Raw genomic sequence first — 12,348 nt, forward strand, 5'->3', positions numbered from 1 at the left:
TCATCTTTGCAGCGAGTTGAGTTGAGCTCAAGAGCTGGCTTGTTCGACAAAAATATATCGTCCCAAAGTTGAAAATAATGGGATTTGAACTCTATACCTATTGAGCCAAGCTCAAGCTGACTTTATAGAAGAAATATAATGTTGGAAGCAATAGGATTTGAAACTTTTCCCATCTTTTTTTCACGAAAAAATGGGTTGGATAATGCAGCAGCAAAAGGCGATGAAGGCATTTTTTTATTTGGAGGAGAAGCGAAGGAAATATACGCTGAAATAAAGTAATAAACAGAGAAACCTATCACAAAAATCATATAAATAAGCAATTCGCAAAAAAGTTATGGGCCCCACCTTTTCTATTTATTTCCTCCCCTTTTTCCTTCCCAGCGGTCCGGCCCCCCATACTCTCTCTCTCTCTCTCTCTCTCTCTCTCTCTCTCTCTCTCTCTCTCTACAAAGAAAACCAGGCTTTCTCTTCAATGCCCACAATGTGATTCCGATTTCCGACCGATCGATAGCCAAAAAATCTTGTTACCAATCTGAAGATTACGTCGTTCTTCGGTGCCTCGCCTTTCGTCGGTGATTGTGGGTATTGGTTTGTGATCGCCCTCATTGACGGGTAGGAGTCATCTGCGGATGTTTCTCTTTTTCTTTTTTTGGTTTTCTTGGTACGTTTGTTTTTGTGATTGATGACGTTGGGAACCAATTTGCCTAATTTGTGATTGATTTTGGTGTCCGATTTTTCGTTTTTTTGAGTTGCTTTCTTTTGATTTTTGTTTGGGTTTTTTTAATGGGAATTCTTGTTAGAGTTTTCTGCCCATCCTGCATCTTAATTTTTTGTTGGTGTACGATTTGTTCATATATTTGGAAAGTTTTCGTATCGGCTACGCGTTTCTGATGAGTTTTATGATGTTGGTTTCTTTACTTTTTATTGAAATATATTAATTTCTTTTCCCTATTATCGAAGTTTGATCAGATTAAAATGGTGATTAGTTTATGAATGATTGGTGGCTTATTTCTTTTCATGTTTGATCTCTTAATTTTGTGGATTAGAGGGCCTCGTTTGGTTGGTGGTTCTCATTGGTGGTCCGTCTTAAATCCATTGCAATTTGTGATACCGATTTTGTAGAAATTTGTGGGAAGCAAATGTTTTGTCAATGAACGAAAGAGTGGTGGTATGCTTGAATTCACAGAGTGCCCCAGTTTTGTCCTTTTTTCCGTTCCGACCATCTCTCTCATTGCGATCTGATTCTTTATTGATATTCTGATTCCGGAGCAATACCAAAGTGCTTCAAAGGATTACCCTCAAGAATGGAATGGGGAGAATGATTCAATGTGTCCAATGTTTTCCTCTCTCTCTCTCGCTCGCTCGCGATAGTTCAAGAATGGAATGGGGAGAATGATTCAACGTGTCCAATATTTTCCTCTCTCTCTCTCGCTCGCGATAGTTCAAGAATGGAATGCGGAGAATGATTCAATGTGTCCAATATTTTCCTATTTGTTTCGATTTTTTATTTGGGCCATGAATTTGTGCCTTTTTTTAAGTTAAAATTTTATGAGCACTCAAGTATTTGAGTCTATGTTACCAAATGCCAGATTAGGCAATGCCTAGTCGACTACAGCCCTTGGTGCAGTTGGAAATCAACTGCCTTGCCGAGGTCAGCTGTGTCCACTATGATAGTGCATTGTTTCGAGGTATACTTGAAAAAAAATCTTGGTTTTTTAGCCAATGTTTTTAGTTTTTACTCATACTTTTTTTTCCCTTTTTTTAGATCCTCATACGCTTATCTTTTTGATGATTTTTATATCCAAAAACCTACGTTAAAACAATTCTGTATTGGGATGAGGTCCAACTCCTTCTTGCTCCTTTAGAAAAATTTGGGGCTCTTCAGGTTGTAATAATCTCAGAAACCCGATTAGCAGCAAGCTGCATTTCTTGCTCTAGTCAAATAATTGTGTCAATGGTTGCTTGCACTTCTCACATAGGGCAAGTGTGTACATGTGCTTTTGGTTAAGCTGTATAGGAACTCGTAGTTTTCTCTAATTCCTTGAAAATGTGTGGGTTCTTTCAAGTAAGAATCAACTAAAATGTGTTTTAGCACATCCTTCTTATCCTTTGAAAGGAATTAACAAAGTTTATATCTGCGCAGGTTGGTTACACAGGTTATTTGACATCTGGCTGTGTTGAAGGTTAATGGAGCTGGAGGTCATTAATCTTGGGTCTTTTTTACTAGTTAGACTAAATGCTGAAGCTACAACAGTTATGCCTAAGATGTTGCAGACTATCATGGTTATTTACAGATGATGTCAGCTTATTCGAGCAGATAAAAGCTGCATCCAGGAATGTCGATCATCTACTGGTTGGTGTTTAATTACTTGTGTCATCAAAAGAGGGTCTTCCAGAATGGCTTTTATTTTGTGTTCCCATTTAGAAAAGTTTTGAATTTCAAAGTCCAAGCAAGTGACGGATACTCAGTCACTAGTATCACCTGTGTAAATAGTCAATTAGAAGTTCAGTGAGGCACTGCCAATTGGGGCTGTGGAGAACTGAAGCGATGGAAAGGTAAGTTTGCCATTCATGTGAAGTTTATCTATTCTGTAGCTTTTATTTGCGTATGTATACACCGACTTTTCCTTTTTTAGAAACAGAGTCCTGTAACTCTTATCTGCTTGTAGGTATAAAGTCATTGAGGAGTTAGGAGATGGGACTTGTGGAAGTGTCTACAAGGCACTCAACCTAGAAACCAATGAGATTGTAAGTTTAACCTCTTGTTGACTGAAAAAAGTTAGGTGTATACAGTTTGGATGTCAGTATTACCGACACACACACACAATGATTTTGAGTCTTTCAAAAATTTCATGTCATAATAAATGTGTTTCCCGTCATTGTATTATATGTACTATTAGCAACTTGCAAAGGCTGTATCCCTGTTTATGACGCATGTTTTCTTTTTCGTGAGTAGCAAGCCATACATCCTGACTCTTATTGAAAGGGCTGCACATAATTCTGTTATTACTTTATGTGTTTGGGTCATTTAAATGCTTATGAGTTTTTATTGTGCTACACCATTAAAATTGATGGGACAACCATGTTTATATATATATATATATATATATATATATATATATATATATATATATACTTTTGGTTTTTCAGCAACATCAGACATACTTCTGTGTGTTTACTTCCAGAGATCACCTTTTGATCCATGCCATATGAATTCTATGTCTAACAAGTCCATTTGACATTTAAATATTTTGTGTAAACAGGACAAAAAGAAAGAAAACTTAGCAAATACTGAAATTTTTATTGGAGTGTCACTATATGAGAAGGCGAAGTTCATTTATGACATGCACATCTGTAAAAGTTGTTCTGGTTTTTATAAGGGATATTTATTTCATACAATTGATTGTCGGTAGAATCTAGTTGGAATCTGGTGATGCAAGTTGTTTTGACTCAATCTGACCTCATAGATGTGTTCAGCATGGTCAATTTAGTGGGAATCGACCCTTGAATCATGGTTTTTTTTGGATAAAAAATGTTTTTTTGAGTCTAGAAAAGTCAGTGCATATACAACCATTGATTTTTGGATCGCTGAAAAAACCTGTACACAGATAGGATTCTGGCAATTCAAAAGCTGGTTCCCACTAAAAACATGTCGATCACGTCCATGGGGTCGATTAAACAAAAAAAATATAAAAAAACAGAGTTTGCTAACTCGTTTGTACATACAAAAACTTGTAAAAAACTTAGCCCTTTTATGTGATTGTCATTTTTCCCCTCTGACTCATTTGTGTGTCTATCCCAAGTCTTTCTCGTGGTTCACCATCTTCCTTTCCCATTCTCGTTGCCACCTAAAAACATAAGCAAGAAAATTTAGGTTAATCTTGCAATGGCTCACATTGAAGTCATCATTGACTATCTTCTAGTTTTCTTTTCACTGGCTAATGATGGGAAGGCCTACTTCAATGATCTTATAAACTCGGCTGTCCACTAGTTGTGTGGGAGACATTTGATTCTGGTCTTACTCTGGCTAAATCAACATTATTGCAATTGGAAGGTTTTGGTCTTTAAATCCATTGAGAACAGTAGAGGGTTGTAGCCTTTTAGGCTTCTCTGCAAACCATTTATGACTTTGTGCCATTTGTTATGAAAAATAGGGCACATTGTGGAAATTTCAATGGAGCACAAAGGTAGTTTAGGTAAATAAATATATTTTTAGAACTTTGGTGAAAAACAATGAGTAATTGAGAAATTGAAGGCAATTTGGTATTTTTGGTCTAAAATCAAGCAAATTTAGCAAAAGTACATAATGCCAGGGCCAGTAAAGTGGATTTTAGCCAGAAGTTGGCCTCAAATTTCCAAAATAAAATTGATGAATGTCATTCTTGGTAATATTGTGCAAAGTTGAAGATGAGTAGAATTCACGGACTGGATCCAAACTTGCTCGGGTCATGATCCCAGCCTTGCTGGGCTGTCAATGCAGTAAATTCTTTTCCTTCCATTTCACATTTTAGATGTTCTGAATATGTTGTTTTTCTCCCATATTAAGATAGAACTCTGTGGGGTGTCTAATGGGATAGCTGGATGGTTTGGTCACTTTATCATAACCATGGGGTCTTAGATCTGAATCACATGGCTGTTATCCCCCAGATTGCCTGTCAGAGAAAAATATAGAACCCTGTAGCACCAAACCGATCATGAATGCCAAAGAACTCATATTGACTGCAGCTTTTGGTGGTTCATTGGATCATATATGACCTTTTGAGAACTGGGTTGTTAGAAACATCTATTGCTGAATGCTCTTACTAAGTAAAGTAGTTATTAGAATTAAACAATTATTGTAATTCTGAGTAATTGGAAAAGATATCATATCAACAATGGTGCTTATCTCTAGTAAAAAATGAACTATTTATTCAATGGGTACCATAGGTTGCATATTCTTCCAAAGGTATTCTGGGGCCATGATGTGCTACAGTAGCCAATAGCATATCAGGGGCAGTATATTCAACTCTATTGGCATTCATTAATTAGCATTTCACCCTTATAAAACAGATATAGGGATACAGCTAATTTTTTGGAGTTTGTCATTTAAGGTGCTAAATTGAATGAATGCTTTCCATTAGTTCATTAGCATCTGAATCCTTCTATGTTGGCAAGTGAATGTTTTGTTTTTCTTTTTGTAATATATATTCACTTTGAAAATGCTTTCTACATAACACATTTGATATTTATTAGTTAGTTCCTTTCCTGGTTCTCAAATTTATTAAGTGGAGCTTGTATTTAGGTCGCCATTAAGAAGATGAAGAGAAAATTTTATGTCTGGGAAGAGTGTATTAATTTGCGGGAAGTGAAGGTATGTTACTTATATATCTTGAAATAGCATTGCGACTTTATTTCTTTCACCTTGGCAATAAATGAGTTGTTCTTTCCTTTATAGTTTGCAAGCTAACACACCTTATTTTGCAGTCCCTTTGTAAATTGAACCATCCAAATATTGTCAAGTTGAAGGAGGTTGTCAGGGAGAATCATGAGCTTTTCTTTATCTTTGAATACATGGTTGGGACATTGCCCTTAAAGAGTTCACAATTTAAGTTGTTGATACATAATGTCTGTTTAGTATGTCCTTGATCCTGAAGTAATGTATTTTTCCCATATGAAAAACAAGTGCAGGAGTATAATTTATACCAGATCATGAAAGACAGGAGAATTCCATTTTCTGAAGCTGAGATACGGAATCTTATGTTGCAAGTCTTGCAAGGGCTAGCTTATATGCATAAAAATGGATATTTTCATCGTGACCTTAAACCAGGTGTGAAGATTTTCTCTCTCTCTCTCTCTCTCTATCTATCTATCTATCTATCTATATATATATATATATATATATATATATATATATATATCACATGGGTGCGGGTGCGGGGATTCGGCACTTCCAAAAAACCCGGGTGCGGGGGTGAGGCAGGGGCAAAAATGTAAATATATATATATATATAGAACGGGGTCGGGGGTTCCCCCAGCGCGGGTCGGGGTTCAGTTTTTTTTGCTGGTGTGTTTGTTTGAAGACTTGTTACCCACGTTCTGCTTGTTGTGTACTTTATCTCAACGGGACAAAATTGATGAACCGAAAGGATTGGCAATCTGATCGACCCAGCCTGCTGCGTTCTACTGACTGTCATGATTCAATCATGTCTGAAACTCCCTGGTCTTCACGAAAAAAAATATAAGTGAAAGGTTTGACGTGGTTTGTTGGAGAGAGAGTCTTCACGAGGCCTATGGCGCCACTGCCACACCACTGCCTAGGGTTCTTTAAATTTCATTTTATATACAGTTGCACACAGATGACAGCTAAAAGAAATTTATTGGATTTGACATGTGGAAAAGAGAGGTCTACACAAGGCTACGGCTAGAGCACCCATCTCGTCAGGAGAAAAGTGAATACTAATAGCCACCAAGGCTCTACTCTACCACCACCATTATCATTTATTATGGAGAGAGAAAATCCTTGACGAAAAAGGATTTGGTTGGTTGAAGCATAAAGACTTCAAAAGGCTCTTGAATTTTGGTTTTAATTTTTCAGGAAGATGGATCATCATTTCCAAGTTAACAGTATGTTTTCCAACGCTGTGAATTAATTGTTTGGAGGCAGGAATAGCATGGGATGCCAAACAAAGCTCGTCAGATGTTGTGGACACAAGTGCCCCTTTATAAAACAAGAGTAGCAGCAGCAAGCAGCTGTCCAGAATTTTTTTTTAAATTCTGCAGCCCATTTCGTAGGCAATTTTTTTTTAAAAAAAAAAAAAACCAATCAAAAATGGACCAAAATGACCCTGGGTGCGGTCAACGCACCCAGGATCAGGTTGACCGCACCCGGTGCCGCACCCACACCCGCGTCGACGCGGGTGCGGCACCCTGCTAGCCGAATCCCTGTGACATATATATATATATATATATACTTTATCAATCATTTCAAAGGGCTAAAATACTGTGTACGATAATTTCAAGCATTTCCTGAACATGACAATGATCTGTTGAACTTTGTTTATGCAGAGAACTTGCTTGTAACTGAGGATGTTATTAAAATTGCTGACTTTGGCTTAGCAAGAGAAGTATCATCCAAACCACCTTATACTGATTATGTTTCAACGAGATGGTGAGTTATTTCGTGGTTGACTTGTGTGTATGTGCTTCTGGTGTTTTTGCAACTTATGCTTGATTTTAAATTCTTTCTGTTTGAATTTTCAGTCTTATCTTCCCAGCATGTATATGATGGGAATGTTAATTTCTATCCTTTATGTGAACAACGCTGAGATTGAACAGTGCATAAAAACTGGAAGCAGGAATACATTTCTTTGTGGAGAATTTCTTTTTTGGAATTATGGAAACTGTAAAACTATTGGAATTTTACTAGGCAATTCTACACCCTAAGTGATGAAGGTTTAGACAGATTTATGAAAATGCAATATTGTAATCTTTATGGTCTTTTGAACCTGGGTGAATCCAAATGATGCTGTAACAGTGCTTTTTCTCATTACTCTATATTTCTTGATCATATGTCTGTATGGTGTGACGCTTTCTTTATGTCTTCATGTTAATTAGGTACCGAGCACCTGAAGTCTTGTTGCAATCTTCAACATACACCCCTGCAATTGGTATGCAATCTTTTAATTTGGTCTTTCAAGGAATAATACTTCGAATTCAGTATATTGTAGGTTTATACTCTGTAGTTCCAGTACAGGCCCATCAAGAAATTCGGATAATTATCCCATGCTGCTGCTGATTTCTCCCATTAATTAGTTGCGAAGCAATGAATGGCCTAATATATTCCATTAGTTTATGATTTAGTTGACATTAATAGATTGATGTTCTACTGTAATTAATATCATTTTGTTCGCTTAGGCATGTTTACTAATTCATAGTGTTCACAGACATGTGGGCAATTGGTGCAATACTTGCTGAGCTTTTCACATCATCTCCTCTTTTTCCTGGTGAAAGGTAAATTAACTGATCTTAACATTATTGACTTGATCGTGTCCTTCCCCCAAATGTGTGTCTGCACACACAGACAGTCCTTTTATGTTTGAATTTTTTAAGATATGCTCATCTTGTTGTGACAGTGAAACAGACCAAATATACAAGATATGCAATGTGCTTGGGGCCCCAGATTATACTACATGGCCTGATGGGATGTCTCTCTCACAATCTCTAAACTTCTGCTTTGCACAGGTTATAACGATCATGTTTCTTCGTCTATTACATTTGATGTTTTCTTATGCTTGCTGTTCATGTGCTTTTCTTTGAACTTCTTTCCTTGCATACTTATTGCAATGGTTTTTTCTCTGCCCCTGTTTTCTGCAGTTGAATCTTTGTTTATCAAGTTTTCTTTACCTATGTAGGTGAAGCCTGCTAACCTTGCGGAATTTATTCCTCAAGCCAGCCCAGAAGCAATTGATTTGATTATGGTAGGTGTTACATCTCCTTAATGCTCCACATCATTCAGTGCGGCGACCTTATTTATTGAATAATTTGTAGCATCTATGCGCGTGGGATCCACAAAAGAGACCTACAGCAGAGCAGTCGCTACATCATCCCTTCTTCAACGTAATTTTATACTATTGTTCAACATTTCCAAGTGTACATTAGAGATATGTTCTAACATTTTCCATTTGAAAAGGTTGGCGTGCTGCGTGCTTTTCCTTTTCTGTTGACAGATGGTTTCAAAGAAACACCAAATCAAGCTGGTGAGATACAAAGATACTGTAAAATGACAACTGGCTTGATGTTCTAGTGACCATTTTATTTATCATATTATGCTCTGATCTCAACAGAATCTGAGCCAAAGCTGGAGCTGAATCTATGGGATTTTGGTACTGCATCAGACGATTGCTTTCTTGGGTTGACACTGGGGATAAAACCCAGCGTATCTGATTTGGGTAATGTGATCTGGTGACTGGTTGTTTCTTACAATAAGCGCATTCTCAAATCTTCTGCTAGTTTAGTTCTCTTCACAAATTCTCCAAAGAACAAAAGATTTGAAAACACTCTGTAGATCTTATTAGTAATTATTTGCAACCGTTAATGCAACTAGTAGCTATCTAGAGATGTACGAACTAGGTGCATTTTGATTTTGATGGGTCCTTGCAGCTACATCTATTTAGAACTAGAGCTGAATATATGAGGTTGAGTCTGTTTTCTTACAAAATTCTCCCCTACAGGTGGTGTCCCCAGGATGTCACGTATCTGTGAATCTGGTTTCATCAACATGCAGGGAATGTTGCTTGATTCTGAATTTCAGGACTACTCTGGGACATCAAGTATTGAAAATTTGCCATTTATTGCTGTTACTGATGTATTGTACGTCTGGGCATGCTCACATTTATTTCTGATATTTCCCCTTTTCCTGTTTCAGCATTTTGGCCATTGTTAACATTGGCCTGCAGTTCTAGTGCTGTTCCTGTGAGTTCCTCGTTGCCAACTTCCTATTTGATTGACAGCAGGTGATTACCATCTTGTACTGAATCAGTGCTATTTTCTTTGTGTTCTCTTTCTTGATTGTGCTTTCTGCTTGTTGATGCTAAAGAACTGCTGCTCAATCTTCATTGCCAGTCAAGCCATGCCCCCAGCTGTGGGAGTTGGCGAATCTTCAGAATTTGCGATTGCCTCAATGCGATCCAACAGTTTGGATAGGCACTCAATTGGGTTGGCGATCTCCTCACCCTTTCACCATGGGCATATTTTCCTGTAATAGTATGACAAGGCCCTGAATTGAAGATGGTGCCGTGCTAATCATACTCTTTAACACTAACACATGTAAAATTTTTTTATGATGAAAGATGTTTTGTCATGGAATTTGGTGAAGCAAGTGTTAATAAATTGAGGAGAACCATGTGCCAAATTTCTCTCCAAACTCTTGTTAAATGAGATTCTTGTGAATGTACATACCACTTTATTGATCGAGGAATATACATACCACTTGGTGGCTTCTTTTATATCAGATCACAATTGCAATGCTTATTTTCTGTTTATGCACAACTCTTAATGCATCATGACACTTTCCTGCAAAAGATTGCAGATGCAGTGAGTCTTAAATTATAGTTATTTGCGTACTGGACTAGGAAAAGAAAAGAAATAGTGGAATTTTAAAGAGTTTTTTTTTTTAGTATCCGAAGAAAAGGGTTATTTTAATAGCTTGATTGGTGTAACTCGTGCTATCTTGGACAAGGGGGGTTCAGCATCTTGGTTTACCTAATATAAATAAAGACTTATTAACGGGGTTGTTATCTATACGTCATAATAATAATAGAGCAGCCATTACTGAAATGGTAATGACTGCTTTGTTATTAGTGGCTCAATTGTGCCACTTTTTAATAAAAGAGGATCACGTCAGAGAGGCGCCTTGGATGTCGTTCATCTTAAAAATGAAGACACCCATCAAAATAATAATGAACAAAAAGTTCATTGCTAGCGGTTCATTTGTTCATTTTAAACCACTCTGATACCGTCCATTCAAAATATGAAGAAAGAGTGGGGCCCATCCAAGTGATGAACAGCCTATTCGTACAGGTTTTGGATGCCGTTCGTCTTGAAATCAACGGCATCCAAAGGATCTCTTTGACCTAATCCCATCTCATTTTTAATTCATGATCTGGCTGGTGTGACAAGTGCAACTTCTAGTAAGAGAGAGAGAGAGAACCAACGGGGCTCGCTTGTTTGGCAGGAGCTGTCAGTGCACGTCACTTTGTGTTGGGACTTTGCAAGTTCAAAACCCAGTGGTACATCGTGGGGTTATCAGACCAATCCCAACTTGCCTTTCAAAAGAGAGAGAAGAAGAATAAGCATATAAAGAGGTGAGTCAGGTGACCGGATCCAATCATGAGCAATGTCACAAGTAAAATCATTACAACGTTACGTGGGCCCCAAAACACCTGAATACCTCAAATCAATACCATGTGATTGGTATCATGAAATCGTTCATGCTCGGATCCTATAGCCTTTCACAAAATAGTCTTTTTGCATATGTGACAAGGAAAAAAAAGGTAAAACCAAATTATTATGGATTCACAAAACAGGGCCTTTAAATATTCATATTGGGATATGGAGTCAACTAGATTTCATCAGATCATATACAGGACTAAGTGCTTATAGGAAGAGAGAAGGATAAGACCCCACGCATTGATGAACAACCCGGCAGGGGAGCCTCTTCTAAAATCCAAGGACTCACTGTCCTCGACAAAATGAGTTTGTTTTGAACCTAAGTCTTTTATGGAGGAGGCCTCTCATTCGAAGCAGCCCTTTGCAGTCTTTGAAGTCATGACACTACCCTGTCAAGAAGGGTAATTTCGTGACATGCTCCCATTGTATATTTTCACAAAAGAATACTCCTATATAGATCTATCGATAGGGCGCAAGTAATATGGCAGGGAGCCCAGTGGATCGGCTCTGGCTGGATTAACACTGAATTTAGTACTTGAAGATTGAGTTCAGTTTGTGATCCATATCAAAGTCAACTCTCACAATTAAGTTTTGGGTGCCGTTAACGAAAGAGATCTTGTGATACTAAAACTGGCCAAATGACAAGTCAGGTTCGGTTGGGATTAGGGTTTTGTCAGGTCAAGAAAATAAAATTTTAAATTCGGATCCATATAATTTTAGAAACTTTGACCAAAAATACATATAAAACATTGGAAAAATGATCGTGCTATACACCAAAATTGATGTTTTCCCCAAAACACTCACAATTTGCTAAAATTTGTTCAATGACCAAAATCGTAAATGTTGAGCATTAAAATTATCGTTTTAACCTTTATATGTGCATATATGCGAATTTCTTATGTCACATACTTTAGTACTGATTTTTAACCTAAAAATTGAAGGATTTCAAATAAATACAGAAAAAACAAAGAAACTAGACATAAATACCTTTTCAGCGATATCTAAATTGCTAAAAAATGATGAATGAGCATTGAGATACAATTCTGACAACATTTTGAAAACATGAAATAAAGAGACACGGTCGTGCCTAACCAGATTAATCTGTGTTTTTTTTTTGCTACCTATGCCAAAAATAAAAAATAATAATAATAATGATAGATGGATCGACGTGTTAGCTTTCCAATGCCACAAAGATCACTTTGATCTGACGAGTGATTTGAGAGAAACATCATCTGAAAGATGACTTTTCTATTGTATCACACTCTCTAACTAAAAGGTAAATTCATATTTTTTTTGTGGATCTCACGAAGTTCACATAAAATATAGAAAAAAATAACCAATATTTACGAGGATAAGGAAGTCCACATATATTTTATGCGAGGATGAAAAAAATAACATATAATTTATGCAAACTTCATGAGG

At 37.0% G+C, this 12,348-nt stretch overlaps 1 protein-coding gene across 3 annotated transcripts; it reads left to right on the top strand.

The window, feature by feature from the left end:
• Positions 1-385: 385 nt before the first annotated feature.
• Positions 386-9,983, top strand: LOC149843210 (cyclin-dependent kinase F-3-like). Of its 3 annotated transcripts, XM_090001737.1 has the most exons (18): positions 429-612; positions 2,144-2,199; positions 2,295-2,556; positions 2,670-2,748; positions 5,282-5,350; positions 5,464-5,553; positions 5,668-5,806; positions 7,045-7,147; positions 7,594-7,646; positions 7,923-7,989; positions 8,112-8,220; positions 8,391-8,456; positions 8,527-8,595; positions 8,669-8,735; positions 8,823-8,927; positions 9,210-9,308; positions 9,404-9,491; positions 9,601-9,983. In XM_090001737.1, the coding sequence occupies exons 3-18, from the start codon at positions 2,549-2,551 to the stop codon at positions 9,737-9,739; spliced, it is 1,350 nt and encodes a 449-aa protein (XP_089857863.1). In that variant the 5' UTR covers positions 429-612; positions 2,144-2,199; positions 2,295-2,548; the 3' UTR covers positions 9,740-9,983. The 3 variants fall into 3 exon arrangements, with proteins under 3 accessions (XP_089857862.1, XP_089857864.1, XP_089857863.1); XM_090001736.1 differs by having other exon boundaries at positions 386-612; positions 2,144-2,556; XM_090001738.1 differs by lacking the exon at positions 8,527-8,595 and having other exon boundaries at positions 386-612; positions 2,144-2,556.
• Positions 9,984-12,348: the final 2,365 nt, after the last annotated feature.

The sequence above is a fragment of the Nuphar pumila genome, chromosome 3, assembly GCF_984573655.1.
Source record: "Nuphar pumila chromosome 3, dmNupPumi1.hap1.1, whole genome shotgun sequence".
In the NCBI taxonomy this organism is placed as follows: Eukaryota; Viridiplantae; Streptophyta; class Magnoliopsida; order Nymphaeales; family Nymphaeaceae; genus Nuphar; species Nuphar pumila.

Coding starts and splice junctions, on each gene's coding strand:
- LOC149843210 (XM_090001736.1), top strand. Junction 7,990..8,111: donor CCTCTTTTTCCTGGTGAAAG/GTAAATTAACTG, acceptor TTGTTGTGACAG/TGAAACAGACCAAATATACA. Junction 9,309..9,403: donor GGACTACTCTGGGACATCAA/GTATTGAAAATT, acceptor TTCCTGTTTCAG/CATTTTGGCCATTGTTAACA.